The 22,456-nt window shown below is 39.1% G+C and overlaps 1 protein-coding gene across 2 annotated transcripts in view; it reads right to left on the reverse strand.

The window, feature by feature from the left end:
• The window catches only part of LOC126284566 (sodium-coupled monocarboxylate transporter 1-like), a 420,449-nt gene that overhangs the window by 37,295 nt on the left and 360,698 nt on the right, over positions 1-22,456 (reverse strand). The window contains exons 12-13 of one of the 2 annotated variants that reach the window (XM_049983577.1): positions 18,758-18,844; positions 2,392-2,588 (exon numbers count right to left, since the gene is read on the reverse strand). The exons of the other annotated variant lie outside the window; for it this stretch is intronic. Coding sequence (XP_049839534.1) covers positions 2,392-2,588; positions 18,758-18,844 — 284 coding nt within the window. The remainder of the gene's footprint in view (positions 1-2,391; positions 2,589-18,757; positions 18,845-22,456) is intronic. 2 annotated transcript variants of the gene reach the window in all.

Consider the following 22,456-nt stretch of genomic DNA (forward strand, 5'->3'; position numbering starts at 1 on the left):
TTGGCAAAAGTGAAATTGGGTGGATGTTAGACAGTATTCCTTTATGTCCATTCTGTTACAAAGCCTTAATACCAGCATATTTCAACCAGTAATACTCTTAAATAACTACTCACACAAATAACATACTACTAAATTCAAAAGACATTCTTCAATTTTGTTGTATTTCATTATAAACACTGTACCTGTTTCACTATATATAACTTATTGTGGACACTCATTGGTTATAATTGCTGGCCTCAAATCTTCCTTGGCAATATCTGCTTCGCCTGATAGCCCCATATTTTCAGTTACGATCATGAAACGCCTGTTAAAAAGTTTTCTAACACTGTACTCACCTGTTACTAACATATCATTTGCTCCTAATGCCATATACTCGTCTTTATTCTGGTTCTTCCAGTCTCCTTCGTCAGTACACATGGTGTCCGAGGAGGAATGGTCGATATTCGGGGATGCAACAGGAACGATCATTCGAAGCAAAAATGTCTAGTAAACATTCTCTCTAAAACGCATACGTTAAGAGCTAAGAGCACTTATTCATCTTCGATACTGTGAAAAACTCGCTTTTAATGCAACCTCTTCGCTCTCCACATTATGAGAAGAGTTAGTGTCGATCAAAACAAGAACAAATCCTCCAATAACTATCGGCTCTAAACTACGTACTTTGAGCTAGGAGCCGTTGTTCAGGCGATGAGATGTGTTTCACAGGAACGAAGCTAAAGAAGTACTCATAGCTCCTAAGTTATGCATTTTTGAGCTCATTTTTAGTGAGCATGTTTTTCTTGTTTTGGTCCACAGCACCCCCTGTCAAAGCGTAAAAGCCAAAAAGCTTGTAGCAGAAGAAATTTGTTTCACAGTATCGATGATGATGAAATGCTCGTAACTCTGAATGTATGCATTTTAGAGCGCAGGTCTGCTAGAACACTTCGCTTCGAGGATCGTTCCTGTCATATACCTGAATATTGATCATTCCTCCTGGGACACCCTCTGTCCCATATTACTTTCTTATTTGATGTAACTAACTTTCCGTCACAATTTAGTGACGAATTAACATTGAAATATATATTACTACCTACAGTATTTTGCATTGTCTTGTCTTGAGTTACAGCACCAGCACTACAGCTATTTCCGACACATAAAGTTTCCTGTTTTTCATACGGGATACCTTTGTTGCTTATGGGGGACGTTCATGAAAAGCATACACTATTTAAAAGATGCACCAAATCTACATTCTTGAAGATATGGCATTAATATTATGTATCATGCTTCACATGAAACTTACATTTACAGGAAATTTAGATTTACATTTAAATTTGCTTTTACTTTTAAGTCCCTTGGATCATAAATATCCAAACTTTTTTATAGGATTCAAAAATTTTATTTTCCAAAAAGAACATAAGTACAATTTTCTCAGAAACTATTCAAGAGATTTCTACGAAATTTTCCCACTTTAATCTCTTTGCATGTGGTGAGAATTTCTCACAAGATATAAAATTGATGCAGATTTCCAAGAACTTCGCCCCATATCTCCGCTTACATTCATAATTCCAAAATTAACTCTTGAGACAACATTTATTGCGCTTATAAAAGTAAGTATACAAAATTTTACAATTCTAGCATTCGTAGGGTATGAGAAAAAGGTATAGAAACTTTAAAAAAGTTAATTTTCAGGAAATGTTATTTAAACTTCTGCCTAACATTTCTTCAAATTCACATCTTCAGAAGACCTTATATTTGTACTGAGGATCCTCTTGCCCTTAAAGGCTTCTCTTCTGGTTTGTTGCCGTCTATTTTCTTTCCTTTGCCGGAAATTCAACAGACGTTAGAGGTGGACAGAGGCGCCGTAAATCTATTTTTCTCAAGGGAATTTCCTATTTCAAAGCCAATCCCCTCTAATGCATTTACCCTCCCAAAGTCCCCATCATTAAATACGGAAATTGCTTCGTAAGTTGCAATTTTGAGAACTTAAGCAGATGATATTGTTGCTAAAAAACAAGAAGTACTTCGGCGTAAATAAAGCAACTAGTTTGTTATTGTTTCTAAGAGAAGGAATAGAATCACAGATAACCCACAAATCCAAAGAGTGTACATCACAGTTTTCTACAGGTTTCTCGTGCATGTTTGTTTCAAAGTAATTTACCGACTCGTTGTTCATCGAACTAGTATTGATGAATTGCTCCAAAATGTGGGAGTGGCTGATGGCTGAAAGGTCGCGTGCTCACGCATTTAGTTGTTTTTCAGGCACTCCGTATGCAATTTCATTATTGAAACATCGGAGTTCTATTACTGAATAAAAAATAAACTTAAAATTGACATTTCCGGTCAGTTTCATGAATGACCTCCCCATCCCCCCCCACCCCCCCTGGAGTGATCCGTGTCGTATGGTGTACCTACCTGACGAGCTCCGGCGCTGCCGTAGTCTCCACGGCGGCTACCGTGACGTTGACGGCCCGCAGGAGTTCCTCGCTGCAGCCCTCGATGGACATGGGCTTGCCGGGGATGGTGAGGTGGCCGCTGGCCATGTACGCCTGCGTCCCCAGAACCACCCACGCCATGTAGCCGAGCCCCACCATCCCTCCGAGGATGGCACCCTGGAAAATCAACAGTCAGTCGCTCACAGTACTCATCCAGGTTGCGTAACTGTGTGCCAGCAATTACAATAACGTACAGTGGAATCACTTTTGAAAAAAAAATGCAATATATCTTCTAATTGCGAAAAGAATTATTTATATATTATTATATTGTAACTGTTTTCAGATTTTTTACCATACTTGCACTGTATAATCTTCTTTCTTGCAAAATTTCTAGTTCTACGTCAGACACGCTAATGGTTTTACTGAATGAGTTTACGGGTGCGAATTTTTCGATCACACTGATGTAGAAGACTGAGATTCTTACATCATCGAAAGACTACAGATCTCAGTACGTGACACAAATTTCAACTTGACATGTCTACTCTTTCCCCACAAAAAAAGGATATCAACACAAGGTCTGACATATAGGCAGACTGACAGACAGACTGTAGCGTTGCTCTTGGGGGGCAAAAAGGAAAATAATTGTTATTTTTTTTTCAAATGTCCAAATAATGATTATTTTGGTGGGCCACTTGTCAACAGACTCAGGGGTTGATTACACTGTTATAATAACATACGTTGAGCATTAAATTCCTGAATAAGAGAAACATGATCATTTCTGTGCATTTTTATATTCGTGATGTAGTCATTCCCGGAATAACACTAAGGGACCAGAAGGCCTATAGACCTTACAAAAAATGCAACACTACACAATTTAAAAAAATTGGTTCACAAATAATAGGAAAAAGATAATGCTCCTTCTGCCTTAGACTGCGTTCGGCCCATCAGAGTTATCGTAAATTCTGGTGATGAACTAACACAAAATAATTATCAATTGAGTAAAAGAGAAGATGGAAATCATCGAAGTTAATTTACTAAAATAAGCACACTTATCTTTAACACACATTTTTTAATGCTACGTACCTTTTGATATTGAATTACAATAGATGACCATTGTGGTTAAATACTTTATACATAACAGTCAAAATGTCCTCTTGATGCTGCCTGTTCGTAATCAGTTACAAGACACTACACGTTTCTGATTGAAAAAATAACAATTAGCATATTCACTCAATATTTTCACATGAAATATAAAATACCTTTGCGGTATTTGTCTTGAAACAACAGAATTCTTTTTTTTTTTATATTATTAGTCGATACATGTACATAGAGATTTACAGGCACCGCGCTAGAACGGCAAAGATTTCTGTCGCTGCTATGCGATGGTTCATTTCTTTTACTTTACAACTTTTCGATATCTTTAGGTCATCAGGCGTTTACTATTGAGCGTATATTAATGTATGTTAGGCGAAAATGACTAATATTACAAGACGGAAAGTGATCCTATAAGGATTCTTTTTAAATTGAAATACGAAACCCTAATGGTAGAAAAGAAAAATTCTTTTCGTATGATATAATTACAGATAAGACACGTAACGTGTATCCACAGGACATGTTGCCTGTAGTTGAAGAAGTGGCATGCTGATCTCTCCATTGGCAAAAGATTCCGGAATAGTCCCCCATTCGGATCTCCGGGAGAGGACTGCCAAGGGGAAGGTTACCATGAGAAAAATATTGAAGGATAACGTTCTACGAGTCGGCGAGTGGAATGTCAGAAGCTTGAACGTGGTAGGGAAACTAGAAAATCTGAAAAGGGAAATGCAAAGGCTCAATCTAGATATAGTAAGGGTCAATGAAGTGAAGTGGAAGGAAAACAAGGATTTCTGGTCAGATGAGTATCGGGTAATATCAACAGCAGCAGAAAATGGTATAACAGGTGTAGGATTCGTTATGAATAGGAATGTAGAGCTGAGGGTGTGTTACTGTGAACAGTTCAGTGACCGGGTTATTCTAATCAGAATCGACAGCAGACCAACACCGACAACGATAGTTCAGATATACATGCCAACGTCGCAAGCTGAAGATGATCAGATAAAGTGTATGATGATATTGAAAGGGTAATGCAGTATGTAAAGGGGGACGAAAATCTAATAGTCATGGGCGACTGGAATGCAGTTGTAGGGGAAGGAGTAGAAGATAAGGTTACAGGAGACTATGGGCTTTGAACAAGGAATGAAAGAGCAGAAAGACTAATTGAGTTCTGTAACAAGTTTCAGCTAGTAATAGCGAATACCCTGTTCAAGAATCACAAGAGGAGTAGGTATACTTGGAAAAGGCCGGAAGATACGGGAAGATTTCAATTAGATTACATCATGGTCAGACGGAGATTCCGAAATCAGATACTGGATTGTAAGGCGTACCCAGGAGCAGATATAGACTCAGATCACAATATAGTAGTGATGAAGAGTAAGCTGAAGTTCAAGACATTAGTCAGGAAGAATCATTACCCTAAGAAGTGGGATACGGAAGTTCTACGGAATGACGATATACGTTTGAAGTCCTCTAACTCTATAGATACAGCAATAAGGAATAGTGCAGTAGGCAGTACAGTTGAAGAGGAATTGACATCTCTAAAAAGGGCCATCACAGAAGTTGGGAAGGAAAACATAGGTACAAAGAAGGTAACTGCGAAGAAACCATGGGTAACAGAAGAAATACTTCAGTTGATTGATGAAAGGAGGAGGTACAAACATGTTACGGGAAAATCAGGAATACAGAAATACAAGTCGCTGAGGAATGAAATAAACAGGAAGTGCAGGGAAGCTACGACGAAATGGCTGCAGGAAAAATGTGAAGACATCGAAAAAGATATGATTGTCGGAAGGACAGACTCAGCATACAGGAAAGTCAAAACAACCTTTGGTGACATTAAAAGCAACGGTGGTAACATTAAGAGTGCAACGGGAATTCCACTTTTAAATGCAGAGGAGAGAGCAGATAGATGGAAAGAATACATTGAAAGCCTCTATGAGGGTGAAGATTTGTCTGATGTGATAGAAGAAGAAACAGGAGTCGATTTAGAAGAAATAGGGGATCCAGTATTAGAATCGGAATTTAAAAGAGCTTTGGAGGACTTACGGTCAAATAAGGCAGAAGGAATAGATAACATTCCATCAGAATTTCTAAAATCATTAGGGGAAGTGGCAACAAAACGACTATTCACGTTGGTGTGTAGAATATATGAGTCTGGCGACATACCATCTGACTTTCGGAAAAGCATCATCCACACAATTCCGAAGACGGCAAGAGGTGACAAGTGTGAGAATTATCGCACAACCAGCTTAACAGCTCATGCATCGAAGCTGCTTACAAGAATAATATACAGAAGAACGGAAAAGAAAATTGAGAATGCGCTAGGTGACGATCAGTTTGGCTTTAGGAAAAGTAAAGGCACGAGAGAGGCAATTCTGACGTTACGGCTAATAATGGAAGCAAGGCTAAAGAAAAATCAGGACACGTTCATAGGGTTTTTCGACCTGGAAAAAGCGTTCGACAATATAAAATGGTGCAAGCTGTTCGAAATACTGAAAAAAGTAGGGGTAAGCTATAGGGAGAGACGGGTCATATACAATATGTACAACAACCAAGAGGGAATAATAAGAGTGGACGATCAAGAACGAAGTGCTCGTATTAAGAAGGGTGTAAGACAAGGCTGTAGCCTTTCGACCCTACTCTTCAATCTGTACATCGAGGAAGCAATGATGGAAATAAAAGAAAGGTTCAGGAATGGAATTAAAATACAAGGTGAAAGGATATCAATGATACCATTCGCTGATGACATTGCTATCCTGAGTGAAAGTGAAGAAGAATTAAATGATCTGCTGAACGTAATGAACAGTCTATTGAGTACACAGTATGGTTTGAGAGTAAATCGGAGAAAGACGAAGATAATGAGAAGTATCAGAAATGAGAACAGCGAGAAACTTAACATCAGGATTGATGGTCACGAAGTCAATGAAGTTAAGGAATTCTGCTACCTAGGCAGTAAGACAACCAATGACGGACGGAGAAAGGAAGACATCAAAAGCAGACTCGCTATGGCAAAACAGGCATTTATGGCCAAGAGAAGTCTACTAATATCAAATACCGGCCTTAATTTGAGGAAGAAATTTCTAAGGATGTACGTCTTGAGTACAGCATTGTATGGTAGTGAAACATGGACTGTGGGAAAACCGGAACTGAAGAGAATCGAAGCATTTGAGATGTGGTGCTATAGACGAATGTTGAAAATTAGGTGGACTGATAAGGTAAGGAATGAGAAGGTTGTACGCAGAATCGGAGAGGAAAGGAATACGTGGAAAACACTGATAAGGAAAAGGGACAGGATGATAGGACATCTGCTAAGACATGAGGGAATGACTTCCATGGTACTAGAGGGAGCTGTAGAGGGCCAAAACTGTAGAGGAAGACAGAGATTGGAATACGTCAAGCAAATAATTGAGGACGTAGGTTGTAAGTGCTACTCTGAGATGAAGAGGTTAGCACAGGAAAGGAATTCGTGGCGGGCCGCATCAAACCAGTCAGTAGACTGATGACAAAAAAATTAATAAATAAATAAATAAATAAATAATTACAGATTACAAATTTTGGAATTTTTCCCATACTTGTACTGTGAAACTGGGCGTCTTAGCAAATTTCATTACGCTGGGTCAACGGAAGGTTCCCTGTAGGTTTTGATGAGTTCATTTTCGAATGTCAACATATGGGACGTTAAAGGCTGTATCTTTTGAGTACATTTACTTCCAAGCTTAAGAGTTTTACATTGCAAGGGGCCTTACTATGTGACATAAAATTGAATCTAATACGTCTAAGCGGTCCTGAGAAAATGCGTTGTTAACAGTCGGAAAGACAGACAGAGGACGGACGGACAAACCAAGCAATACTACAAGCGTTCCTGCTTTACCGACTGAGGCACGAAACCATAAAAACTAATATTCTTTGCTGGAGAAATGTTAACTAATCCTGGTGTTGCATGTACCACTATTAGTTTAAATTTCATATAGTGGTTATAATGAGGTAACAGTATATGTGAGTGAAGTCCAGCCTTGATAAAACGAAATATGTGGTCCATTCGTTTGCCTGAACTAGACACGCGAAAATAGAAACACCACGAATTAAATATGTTGAAAAGCTATTTCAGAAAGAATAAAAACCGTTTATTTCAACTCTGTGTATCTGAATTGCAAAGGATATACTGAATTTACATTGTCGCTTCTGTGTATTCTCATAACCGGAATTTACACGCTGTACAGCGTTTCCTGACGCTCATTTATAATATGTTTGTACCTATCCTCTAAATGAAAAAAATTATATGCGCAATAGTTTCGTTATTTCCAATGCCGGCGAGATAGCTACTACTCGCGCTGTATTAAACAAATCAAAGGTACTTTCTATATAGTGCAGATAATAATAAATATTTGTTATAAACCAATGTGGACAGACAACTTACACCTGAAGTAGTACTGGCAGTTTATCTAACAGTGAACGTCACAGGTGCAAATGAGAAACATTTGCTCTGCTTAAAAGCAGCAGAAACGGTGGTGTGCGTATAAAATGTCAATTTTTATATTTTTAAGGAAAATTGTTGTTCGAAGTTTTCTGCTTTTGGGTATGTATGTTTCGTACACTTTAGATGACAGTAAGTAGTTTTAATTTATTTTGAAATTATTTACTGCGATATCGATTTCTATTCGTTCCATGGTGTATATTTTCAGTTACTACAAGATATCTCGGGAGTTATTTGCTGTATAAGGAGATGATTTATAGTAATACCTTGCTGCATAGGTTAGAGACATTGGTTGCTGTGATATCACTTCCTATTTGTGGTATAATACGTGGTAGCATCCACGTTTTGTAACGCGCATTACGTCTTTCGTTCTGTATATTCAGACTTGTTGTTCATTGAGTTGTGTTTTTTCTATTTAATATGACCCCACGAAAGGCAATGTTTAAGAAGAAAAGAATTACTGTAAACACATTCTACACAACATGTCCTGCTGGAAGTTTTCATCCATAGAATGAGTTCAGGGCAGACATCACTTAACAAAGTTCTTCATCACCAAATGCTTTTAACAGGAAGATTGTAAATAGTAATGAAGTGTACAGTGGAACCAGTGCCAGTGATGTCAGTTCACTATTGAGTTTAAGTGTACTAAAAAATGTCTTCAAAAGAAACGGTTTAGTAAGTATTTTAGAAATCACTTGTTCGAGTTGTGAGAATAAGAAAGTATTTTGGACATCTCAAAAATTTAAAAACAATAATCTTTCCTAGATGAAGGTCAGATACTTTTAGGGAGTGAGATGCATCGGTAAAGTTCCTGTTGTTGTGACCTTCAGACCAGAGATTGGTTTGATGCAGCTCTCCATGCTACTCTATCCTGTGCAAGTTTCTTCATCTCCAAGTACCTACTGCAACCTACATCCTTCTGAATTTGCGTAGTGTATTCATCTCTTGGTCTCCGTCTGCGATTTTTACCCTCTTCGCTTCTCTCCAATACTAAACTGGTGACACCTTGATGCATCAGGACATGTCCTACCAACCGATCCCTTCTTGAAGTCAAGTAGTGCCACAAATTACTCTTCTACCCAGTTCTATTCAGCACATCCTCATTAGTTACGCGTTCTTCCCATCTAATCTTCAGCATTCTTCTGTAGCACCACATTTCGGAAGCTTCTCTTCTCTTTCGTCCAAACTACGTATTTATCCTCCATGTTTCACTTCCATACATGGCTACACTCCATCCGAATACTTTCAGAAAAAACTTCCTAACACTTAAATCTGTACTCGATATTGAGAAAATTTCTCTTCTTCAGAAACGCTTTCATTGCCACTGCCAGTCTACATTTTATATCCTCTCTACTTCGACCGTCATCAGTTATTTTCCTCCCAAAATAGCAAACTGATCTACTACTTCAAGGATCTCATTTCCTAATCTAATTCCCTCAGCATCACCTGATTTAATTCGACTACATTCCATTACTCTCGTTTTGCTTTTGTTCATGTTCATCTTATATCCTACTTTCAAGACACTGTCCATTTAGTTCAACTGCCCTTCCACGTACTTTTCTGTCTCTGGCACAATTACAATGTCATCGGCAATCCTCAAAGTTTTTATTTCTTCTCCAGGCATTTTGATTCGCACTCGGATTTTTTCTGTATTTGACCCCTGCCAACTTCGAAATTGAAAGAGAGTATTCCAGTCAACATTGTCAAAAGGTTTCTCTGAGTCTACAAATGCTAACTTTTTTTCTAAGATAAGGCGTAGGTTCAACATTACCTCACGTGTATACTATGATGTAGCCATTAGAAAGGATGCAATGAACCTCGAAGAAAAGAATAGCAGTTTGTGCAACGTTCTCCCAAAGACGTCAAGTAATGAGGAGCCATTACACAACATGTGTCAAAAAGGGTGGTGTAAATACCGCAAAGCTGAGGCAGCAGGAACCGAATGTATCCATAGAAACACCATCCAGGAAGATACTGTAGCGGTAGCAATACCAATATATAGAGATCTAGCACATCCAGACTATCGGCGAAAATGTCTCACACCATCCAAGTGCCGCCCCCCCCCCCCCCCCCCGACAGCGCTTAACTTCGGTGATCTCAGGGAAACCAGTGTATCGACTGCGGCAAGGCTGTTGCCACCATACACTAAACAAGAAAAACAAATTTATACCATAACACTATATCTTCTGTACTTTTTGTTGACAACTGCAACAGGTAACGTTCTGCAGACCTTCGCCAAATCCAAACACTCCTGTCGGATTACTACAGTGTACAGCGTTATTCATCACCTCAAATGACTCGTTTCCAGTCATAAACTGCCTAGTAACGTCGCTCTCTCGTCAAGCGTCGACAAAACTAAAGAAATGTGTGGCCTACGGGGGGCTGCTCAACCATTATACTCCATGACCTCTAACTGCCTGTTAACAATCACTGTGCTAGCTGGGCGGCCGGCCGGGGCTTCTGGCAGCTCTTCGTAACTGACGACTGGTTCCTTCTGCTCATTTCATGCGATTTCTTACAACTACCCTCCGCAATGTTCGGCGATCCTTGCCTGTCAGTACGTGAGGTCTGCCGGGTCTTTGCTCAGCCGATGCTGTTCCCTTGCGTTTCCACTTCGGGATCACATCACCGATAATCGACTTAGGTAGCTTTAGAAGTGTTGAAAAGTCCCTGATAGATTCACCACTCAGGTACAATCAGTTGAACCGTGACTTCCTGCGATGTTCTTGGCAGAACAGTTTATCTGTCGAAGTTACTAGCTCTAGGGCGTCCTGGTTGGCTAGTGCCCTCTATATAGGACGGTCGCGTCTCGCGAGATGAAACTCGGCCGGGGCAGTGACGGAGACTGGGAAGGGGGCATCGTCAGGGGGAAGACAGCGCACGGAGCATTGCGCTTGGTGTACTCTGAGGACGCACGGTGTTGACATTCCGGCGCCTGGGTCTGGCGGTGAGCGAAGCTGGAGTGCGGAAGCAGTCACCGGTCAATATAGGCTCTGTTTAAGAGTCCTGCCTATCTCGAATCCTGAGGAGAGCGTGGGAGTCTACCCTGACGTGCATATTAAGGGCGAACTCCTGGATTAACTTTAAATGGTTGGGCCATTTTCTAGTGGACCTTTTCGATGTCATTTCTCGCTGTAGCCACTTTGATTTTCGGTAGTCATTCCATTAACCACCTGGACGTGGGCCCGGGATAATTGGTATTGCAAGTGCATGTAACTTCGCTGTCCCCTAGTTCCGTTACATTTATCTTGAATTATAAGTGTGGCCGATATTCGGCGATTCCTTTTCTATCATTATGGTTAATATGTCAAGTGGTAAATTTTATGACTCAAAGTTTATTTTCTGTATAAAACTTCAGCAGCTAATTTAAATTGGAATGGCAAACTTCTTCCTTGTTGGTAACTAGAATACGTAGTAACAATGTTGCGCTGTCAAGCGGTGCTTTGGTATTTAAGGTTGTGTGTGGATTTTCTGGTCATTGTCTCCTTGAGATAGTTGTGGTTTATAAATTTATCAAAATTTCATGTCACTATAGATTCTTCATCACTACTATATAGTGATCTGAGTCTATATCTGCAACTGGGCACGCTTTACACTCCAGTAGCTAATTTCGGAATCTCTATCTGACGATGATGTAATCTAACCGAAATCTTTCCGTATCACCCGGCCTTATCCAAGTATACCTCTTCCTCTTATGATTCTTGAACAGGGCATTCGCTATTACTAGCTGAATTTATCACAGAACTCATTTAGTCTTTATTTTCTGTCATTCCTTGTCCCAAGCCCATATTCTCTTCTAGCTTTTCCTTCTAGTACTTCCCCTACAACTGCGTTGCGATCCCCCATGACTATTAGATTTTAATAGCCCTTTACGTGCTGCTTTACCCTTAAATATCCTCATATACTTTCTCTGTCTATCCATCTTCAATTTGCAACTTCTGCAACCTGGACTATTGTTGTTAATGTTGGTTTTCTGTCGATTCTGATAAGAACAACCCTATCACTGTACTGCCTGCCTTCCTCTTCTTATCGAATCCTATTCCTTTTTTTCCATTTTCTGGTGCTGTTGAGATTACTCTATACTCACCTCATCAGAAAGCCTTGTCTTATTTCCATTTCATCTGACTGACCACTAGTATATCTAAGCCTTTGGAGTTCCCTTTACAGATTTTATAGCTTCCCCACGACGTTAAAGTTTCTGACATTCCATGCCCCGACTAGCAGAACGATGTCCTTCCGTTGGTTATTCAATCTTCTTCTCATGGTCACCTCCCCTTTGGCAGAACCCACCCCGAGTTCGGAATGGGAGACTGTTCCAGAGTCTTTTGCTCTAATTGAAAATAAATACAGTTTTAGAGAGCACGCTATCACTGTTAACGATACCTGATTGAAACTTATTGATGCCTAACGTTTAATCTGAGGACTAGGTTCCTTCCGACATGGAATATTTTAACTAAATTAAATGTGTATATTTACTACGACTGTGGGGACAGGATAATGAGAAAGTAAGTTGATAATAATATTCTGAGGCATGGGACAAAGGACTTGGAACACCACTCCATCTTAAAATCTAACAAATCTACTCTAGCAGAAAAAGGAAAACAATGAGTTTACAAACCAAAATTCATCAGTATTTGTAATGAAAAGAATTTTATGAAATGTACAGACAATTAACTTTTGTGATGGCTGTTGGAACTTTTAATTGCGCAACTGTAGAACTCAGACTATAAAAATAGTTAACATAGCTAATATTATCGATAAAAATGAAGTTTTCCAATATGTATTACTGAATAATTCAGTGGAAGAGAATTGAACAAAACAGGAAATACTGAAACTAATGGAGATGTGCAGTTTTATTCAAATGTACCAATGTCAACTATGCAGAATACACATGCTCAAGAACAGGAAATGAATAACTCGCATTGTGGCTTATTGTTAAAGGGAATGGACTGTACATTCAGGAAATGAATACCAATATCTGAGATGTGGATACTAGAAAAACAAAGAAATAACACATATGCTGTGTGACTTTACTGAGTTATGAACGTGAAGATATGATGAAATGAAATTGGAATTAAAATTTTATGCGAAAATGCTGAAACTGAAATCGTGACCGTAGATACGAAATTACCTGAACACAGAGAATGTATAAGCAGTCAGCTAACGAAACAGTTAATCATATGTCTTAACAAAACACTGAGGGTGCTAATATGAAACTCGTCTGTTTCGTAGAAGAAAACGACATTTCTAAATTGCTTGAGGGCCTTAAGAAAGAAGCATGCGGAACTAAATCCAACAGCATTAATGGTACTGTCGTCAACCACGAAAATACTGTGAAATGAGTGTGGTGTGAAACATTAAAAGAACAATTTCACACGTGTCTGGAACAAAGAAGTCATCTTTTTATAGTACCGGTAATGGCATTACACCTAGGAATCAACAGTTGTTTCACATACGAGGTGTGGTCAAAAATGTAAAGCGATTTTTTTATATTTCGCGTTGTTTGCACATTCAATTTTCGAATTATTTTATCTTTCTGGTACATGTATTCCTGATGTGTGTCTGCTTTTTCAGCTGGTTTGAGTGTTTAGTTTATTGTTGACAATCAAAAAGGTTTTACTCGTTTTCGTGTGCTCGGAGAGATTTTTATTTTGAAATGATGAGTCAAACAACTTGCATTAAATTTTGCTTGAAAAATGGAATGAAGTGAAGCACTGCATCTGAAATGTTGGCTCTGGCTTTTGGTGAATCTACTATCGGTAATACATGACTTTACGATGATATAAAAGTTTCAAAGAGGATCGACAAGACGTTGAAGACGAAGACCGCCCTTGACGCCTAGCACTTCAATCACTGACAACAATGTAAATGAAGTAAGGAAAGTGATTCTGGAAAATCGCCTAATCACCATCAGAGAGATTTATTTTGATGTCCGCGTAGCCTATGGCTCAAGCCAAGCAATTATTCGTTTGTTTTTGGGGTGAAAGGTGTAGCAGCAAAATTTGTTCCGAAACTGTTGAATTTCGACCAAAAACGACGTCGCGTAGACATCGCCGTAAAACATTGGCGAATAAAGTCAACAGCGACTCAGAACTTGTAGACGTTATAACTGGAGACGATAAACGGGTATACGGATATGACTTCAAAACCAATGGACAATCGTTCCAATGGAAACTGCATGAAGAGCCAGGACTGAAAAAATTTCTCTAAGTTCGATCACATGTGAAGAGTCCTCTCACAGTTGTCTCAGACTGCAATGGAATAGTGTATCACGAGTTCCTGCCTTACGTTGTACAGTCAACAACGAATACGACCCGGAAACTATGCATCGTTTTGCATGAAACAATACGAAGAAAACAACCATAATTGTTGCGAAACCACTCGTGGAAATCGCATTACTATAAAGCTCCCGCTCACAGCTCAATACCTATTCGCGATTTTTTGGCAAAATCAATACCGTTATGTTGCCTGAGGCATCCTATTCTCCGGAAATGGTCCCCATGTGAGTCCATAGTATTCTCGAGGCCATCACTGAAGAGGTAAAAACAGAATCGCTGAAGGAGCTGAACGCCATAACGAAAAGTAAGTTCTAGAAGGAATTACAGGATTGGAAGTGGCTGAAGTGTATTACGATACTGATGTTGAATGAATAAATATTCTTCAAGAAAATGACATATTTTCATTACTGTGTATGGGGAAGTAAAGCCTCCAAAACGTGTAGTATTACGCGAGAACTTAAGAAGGCATTTTTGTGTATGTATTGGTCTCAAAGCTACCAGCAAGTAGCTGGAATTGACTTAACGTCGCCGCCTATATACTATTAAAATAAAGACACGATGAGTAACCATTTTCAGGAACAGGGGGATAAAAATGCATATAAATAGTTAGTCACTAACCATTGCCACCTAGAATAACTCCGAAAGTATGACAATAGCGGAAACGTTTGTAGGACAAATTTTGCATGGGATAACGGGTGTCATAATATGACGTTGGTTTTTTGTTGCTTGGTGGGATCGCTTTAGAGATTTGAAAGTCAACTTAGTTTTTTTTTAAATGGGATGCTATAGTTAGGTACTTATTTTCTGATAGCGGCTATCGAGACGAATCCAATGACGTGTAATCGCAAGGTCGTTGAAGGTCAACGAAGGTCAAAAAGATGGCATGAACGTCACAGAAGGTTTGAAGTGATGAACATTTGTGTCAGGGCTGTAATGAAATCTTATCATGGATTGAGTGGTATTCCTTATCACTTCGAAACTTATCGAAGCACATGCTCTGACAATTATCTCTCGTGTATCGTTCAAATAGTAAATATTCGCCGAATACGGCGTATCCATCTAGCGAGCCATTGACATGTAAAAACCATTCGCCGGTTTCGCAATACAAAACTAATAGGAACGGCAAGACTAGTATCGTCGAATATGGCGAATGTGAATGATGTATTCCTTCGAAGAAAAAGTCGATATGCTTCTTATTTCCGGAGAATGCCAAGGAAACTAAATGAGAGCTAGATACTTATACACTGAAATATATCCTCAACGTACTCACTCTATAGGTCGTACATTTAAATATGTTTATGATAAATTGAGAACAACTGGATCTTTAACGCATCGCAAACATATCCGGCAAAGGAAAGTTTCTAACGAGGAACTGGAAATTGATACTCTTGCCACTATGGTTCGAGATCCTTGTGTTAGTTAGCTTCAAATCGCAAGGGAATCTGGCGTGAGCCAGAGCTGTGTTGTTAATGTTCTGCATCGCCATACATATCATCCTTACCATATCAGTCTCCACCAAGAATTAACTGTTACGGTTTGTATGCGTAGCATTGAATTTTGCCGATGGGCTCAACTTCAGATTGATGAGGGATAACACAATTATTAACTTGATTTTTATCTACTGTCGAGGTTGCGTTCACGAATCATGGAAATGTTAATATGCATAAAATGCATTAAGGAAGAACTGAAAATCCATATTGGCTGTGGTCGGTGAATGTATACTGTGGGATTTTCGAGGACAGACTTATACGCCCAAATTTCATCGAAGGAAATCTTAATGGTAGGAATTACACTACTTTCCTGCTAGTAAAATTAGGTCTGTTTTTATAAGAAATACCTTTAGGAACAAGGAACAGAGTATGGTATGAACAAGATGGGTGTCCCGCCATTTTTCACTGATGGCTAGAACAGCGTTGCAGAGACAATTCCCAAATCGTCGGATTGGACGCGGTGGAGATGTGTCATGGCCGGCTCGTTGACCAGACTTCACGCCTCTAGATTTTTTTTTGTGGAGACTCGTAAAAGGCATTGTTTATGAAGACGTTCCAACTACACCTGAAGATATGCGGGAGAGAAATGTCACAGCATGTGTTTCAGTAAATGCCTACTTGATAAGGAATACCACTCAATCCACGACAAGAAGATTGTAGCACTGTATTGATACCAGTGGTCATCACTTCGAACACCTTCTGTAAATGGACGTTCATGCCACCGTTGTGACCTTCGTTGGCCTTCAGGGATCTTACTGTTACACATCATTGGATTCCCCTCGATAGCCGAAATCACAAAATAATTACCAAAGAATCGAAGTTGATATTCATATCTCCAAAGTGACCCCACCTAGCAACAAAAAATCAAAGTCATATTATGGTTCCCGTTGTGCAAATGGCTCTGAGCACTATGGGACTTAACATCTATGGTCATCAGTCCCCTAGAACTTAGAACTACTTAAACCTAAATAACCTAAGGACAGCACACAACACCCAGTCATCACGAGGCAGAGAAAATCCCTGACTCAGCCGGGAAGGTTCCCGTGGTACTTTAGGGGTTATTCTTGGTGGAAATAGTCACTCACCCTGAATGAAAGAGCGGGTAAGGGATCAATGTTTCATTCAGTTGTTAAAAGTGAGTTTCTCTGTGGGCGAAAGATTTGCTGTTTTGCCGCACCGTGATTTTCTAGAAGTATTGTTGGCAATAGATGGCATTGAAGTAGTTAATGAAGAACTCCAAATGCAAGGAGGAAACCGAAATAAAGGATGCAGTCAAAATTCGGACAAGTAACAGAATCAACCGTAAAATAATGTCAATCATAGAACATTTAATGAACAACATAATTAGAACGTATTTGTAGAAGATAGTCGTAAGTAGGTAGATAACCAGTGTGTAGAAGAAGAATGTCAACAATACAAAGAAAATTATCGGCCGTATTATAGCGAACGAAGAAGTGCTGGTTCACCTGACAGAACGAACCGTGGACAAAGGCTGCAATTGCATCATTATCTGAAAAACTGAGTTTAATTTCGAATATTAAGCAGCTCGAAACAAAGGAAAAATATAATCGATCAGAACGTGTTATCATTGCTCTCTCATACAGCAATGACCATAGCATGAGAGGAGAACGTAAAATAATTGTGGACAATATCTATTATACCAGTTCAAATCTGTGGATTAAATTTAGAATTTATTTTGGGCTTGTCTGCCAATTTTGCAGAGATTATGTCACCAACTCTACAGCGTATAGAGATTTCCAGTGTTCCAGAAAATAGTGTGAGAATTATTAGTACATGTTTTGCCATTATTTTCAGAACGTCATTTTAAAAACCAGACTGATATGGATTAATACTTAGTTTGTTAATGCTGAATAGTAACAGAGTGATAAGGGTTTCATATTGTCAACTGATTTGTTAATCAGTTTGTATTAGTATATGTGCATATTGTTTCAATTCTGTAAGTTACATTATTGCTCGTTGTTGTACATTATACTGACATAAATCATCATTGCAATTTTAAAGCTTAATTTCACAGCACTCATTAATATCATACTGTGAGAGATATACAATCACATATCTTGAGTCCATGAATACTTTATGTATAAAAGTGTCTTAATTTGTTCACTATGTCACGATAGTATTCTTTTTCTTTCTTTTCTTTCTATTTCTTAATTTTTATAGCTGTTTATCTCTTCCCAAGTACCTCTTTTCTCTCTCTTTTTCTTTCCTTTTTTGTTATGCAAAAATATGCTGCATAGTAGCAGTTGCAAGTAGTATTGTTTGAGTCACACACAGCAGTGACTAGTGAGCTGCCTTTTGCATCAGTAACACGTATGTGTACTTTGTAGTTAACACGACTTAAACTGAAATGACAATGGCTGTTACCTATTACATTAATCTGTGAACGACTGTTGTTCTATGTGAAAATAAGTACTGTATCAGAGAATGTGCTATCAGTGTTAACAAAATCCGACTGCGAATGACGCACGTCCTCTAACCCGAAGTGGAGGTTCAAGTCCGACCATGAATATATTAAAGAAATCAAATATGTTTAACCACCACGATGGTGACCACAGAACGACGAGAAAGTAAACTGGGGCGTTTAAAATGTTTTTTCTCAATGTTTTCGTACTTAAGTTTGATGACTATTTATTTATGTAATGAAAACAAAAAGGTTAGAGTAATTTCAGTTCGAACGATCGGTGAAGCAGGTTCTCGCTCTATGACAGTATATTATTTTGCAGTAGTCTTTTGTTTTTTACTAGTGCTCATATGTTTTTCCTTGATATAACAAGTAACCTCCCTCAACTGTTTCTGCGTCACCAAGCTACAATGAAAAACGTTGTTTCTAACTTGGAATACTGAAAATGGAGCTTTCTCTCGAAAATACGAGCCATAAATAAACACCTGGGAAACTGCAATAAACACACGCCGAGTACTTTTATTCATGAAAAATATATTTTCAACTTACTCTGTGAGTCACGTGAAATCATTATGCGTTAAAATACTTACGATTGTGTTCACCCACGGCAGGAACATGCCAGCGCTGAAGACGCCCAAGACAGGGCCCGTTGTCATGGAACCCAGCGATATGGACAGCTGCAAGAAACGAAAGGAAGCTAGTGTGAGAAAGAAAACTGGAAAATTCCTCTTAAGGATCAATTTAAGCACGCTATGCTGCTCCGTGACAATGTTAGAACAGGTCGTAACATGAAATATGTATGTCATGATTTCATTCCCTTCTGAAACCGAGAGTTGTATAATAGTTATTTAGCAAGCTAGCACTCTCCGGATGTGAAAAGGGTGTATCATTAATAACGACAAAAATGACATAAGTGTAAACGGACCAAGAACGTTTCCATAAAATTAGGTCCATAAAGAAACCATTGGCGAGATATCCGAATGTGTGATTAACAGCCGACACTAATTTTAGTATGAAATATTGTCCTGGTTAGTAGAAAAGTATTTGAAATACAAACCTTCCGATTACCTGAATTGGTATATTCAGCAATATAGGTAATTTTGAATGAAATAATCCACAGGGCTATAGAATAATTTCATTTAATGTCACGGCTGGTACCACGTCAACTGAAGACGCAGCTCAGGTGATAGAGATTCCTTTTAAAGACTCATTGCGGAAAGTAGCTGCATTAGAGCCATTGTACATCATTAGTGTTAAGTTATAAATACAAGGCTATTCAGAAAGAAGGGACTGATTCCAAGTATTTGTTACTTCCAAACTACGAAACACAGAAACACGATTCTAACGTTTCTGGAAAGAGAAAAATTCAAATTTTTATGGATTTAGTGTGAGCACCACGTGTAGCAGGACAGATACCAAAACGGTGACTCATTTCCTGCCACACAGTAAACAGTCGGTCTCTCGTTATCGAATTCAGAGCTTCAACAACGCGATGTTGCAGACTTTCAAGAGTGTCAGGCATAGTGGCGACAAAAAGGCCGTGTTTTACATAACTCCACAGATAAAAGTGCGAGCCGTGGAGACCAAGGAGGCGGTGAAGTTCACGTTCTACTACTCCTGTTTTTCTAAGCACGTTCGACATTACCTCAATGACGCCATACCTTGACGCTGGACTGGAAGAGGAGGAGCAGAAGACGAACTTCATCGCCGGTGGCCTCCCGGGTCTCCAGACCTCACACCGTGAGATTTTCATCTGTGGGGTTACGTAAAAGACTACGTTTTTATCCCCACTACGCCTGACACTATGAAAGTCTGTGACATCGCGTTACTAAAGCTGTGAATTCGATAACGATAGACCAGCTGCTTAGTGTGTGCAAGAAATGACTCACCGTTTTCATATTTGTCGCGGTGCTCGCACTGAATGCATAAAAATGCGAACTTTTCTCTTTCCAGCAACGTTAGAACTTTAGAACTATTTCTATCTGTTGTAGTTTGAAAGCAATGAATATTTTCATTCTGTTCCTTCATTTTGAATAGGAATGTATATAGCACACTACAGCGAACGTTTGTAGTTAAAATTCAGGGGATAGAAGAAGTACGCCACAAGCAGGAAGGTGGTTGAGCGGCAGCCGGCAAGTATATACACTTTTTGTTTGAAATTTCATATGAGAAGAAGGAATATACAAAGATAATACAATGTGTCTAATGTAAACCACGCCCCGCTATGGTGATTAAAACTGACTACGAGAAGAAAGAGAAATTGACTGCTAGAAATCACGTCCACTTTCTGCAGTCCTGCCAAGTATACCTCCAATATAGTAGGAGAAGTATCCTGCTATGTACATCCATTTGAAACTGTTTGGTGTATTCATCTCTTGATGTCCCCGTACGATTCTTACACCTCGAACTTCCCTTCAATACCAAAGTAAACGTTCCTTCACGTCTCAGGATGTGTCCAATCAACAGATCCATTCTTTCAGTGAAATTGTGCAATAAAAATATTTTTCCCCCAGTTCGATCCAGTTGGTTGGTAGGTTGATTTGGGGAGGGGCCCAAATAGCGAGGTCATCGGTCCCATCGGGTTAGGGAAGGATGGGGAAGGAAGTAGGCCCTGCCCTTTCAAGGGAACCCATCCCGGCATTTGTCTTAAGCGATTTACGGAAAAAACGGAAAACGTAAATCATGATGGACGGAAGCGGGTTTAAACCGTCGACGTCGCGAATGCGAGTCCAGTGTGCTAACCACTGCGCCACCTCGCTCTGTTTCGATCCAGTACCTCCTCATTAGTTACTTGATCTAATTATCCAATCTTAATCATCCTCCTATAGCGCCACATTTCAAAGGCTTCTATTCTCTGCTTGTGCACGTTTCACTTCTGCACAAGGCTACACTTCAGACAAAAACATGCAGAAAATGCTTCCTAACATTTGCATCTATGTCAGATGTTAACAAATTACTCTTTTTCAAACAAACTTTTTTTATATAGCCGTTCTGCATTTTATACCCTTTGTAGTTCGCTCATCGACAGTTATTTTGGTTCCGAAATAACAAAACTCATAAGCTACTTTTAATGGTTTATTTGCTAACCTAATTTCTTCAGCATCGCTTGATTTAATTCAACTGCTTCCCACTACCTTTGTTGTATGTTGTTGATGTTCTTCCTATAACTTCTTCTCACGACCCTGTCCATTTCACACAACTGTTTTTCCTAGCCTTTGCTGCCTCTGATAGAATTACAGTGTTTTAGGCAAATCTCATTTTATTTCTTTCCTCTGACCTTTAAAACCAGCTCCAAATTTGTCCTTGATTTCTTTTACTGCTTGTTCATTGTACAGGGTACAACACTGTCTCACTCCCTTCTAAACTCATACTTCCTTTTTATGTCCTTTATCTCTTACAACTGCAGTATCGTTCCGGTGCAAATTGTAAATAAACTTTCGCTCTCTGTATTTTAGATTTCCTAAATCTGAATTTTCAAAGAGTGCAGTGCACTAAACATTGTCCAAATCTTTCATTGCTATAAACGATGGTTCGCCTTTCTTTAACCTACCTTCTTAGATAAATCGTAGGGCCTCAAGTCACTTTGTCATGGCTGACTCTCCCTAGATCGTCTATCCCTGGGGCCTTGTTTCGATGTAAGTCTTTCAATGCTCCGTTAAATTCTTCTCGTGGTATCCTATCTCCCAACTCATCATCATGTACTTCCTCTTCTCTTCCTACAACGTTTTTTACAACTTCGTTACTCTTGTATACTCCTTACATATATTTCTTCCAATTCTTAGCTTTTTCTTCTTTACTTAATACTTTCTTACAATCTGAGTCTTGATATTCGTACAGCTGCGTAGGATTATCGAATTATCCTATAGGTAGCATGTATCTTTTCTCTTATTATACTTTCTCCTGTGGCTTTATTTTGTTTCGATCTACTTCATTTGCTGCATTACTTTCTCCTTACGTCAATTATATACAACGATTTCTAGTGGGCTTTGTCTTTTTGCCTATTTGATCATCTGCTGCCTTCACTGTTTCATCTGTCAAAGCCTGTAATGTACCGTTTTCCCCTGTTTGAGTCAATCGTTGTTTAATGTTCCTTCTGACACTGTCAATTATGCCCGTTTCTTTCAGGTTTCCAGGCCCTGTCGCCTTAACTTTCTTCCTTTTCTCCGTTTCCTCAGTTCTAATCTGCAGTTTTTAACAATTAATTCATATTTATGAGCCAATCTGCCCCTGGGAAAGTTCTGCAGCTTTAAATCTGATTTCGAAATTCCTGTCTTTCCAATGTGGAATCA

Source organism: Schistocerca gregaria, chromosome 8, assembly GCF_023897955.1.
Source record: "Schistocerca gregaria isolate iqSchGreg1 chromosome 8, iqSchGreg1.2, whole genome shotgun sequence".
Lineage (NCBI taxonomy): Eukaryota > Metazoa > Arthropoda > Insecta > Orthoptera > Acrididae > Schistocerca > Schistocerca gregaria.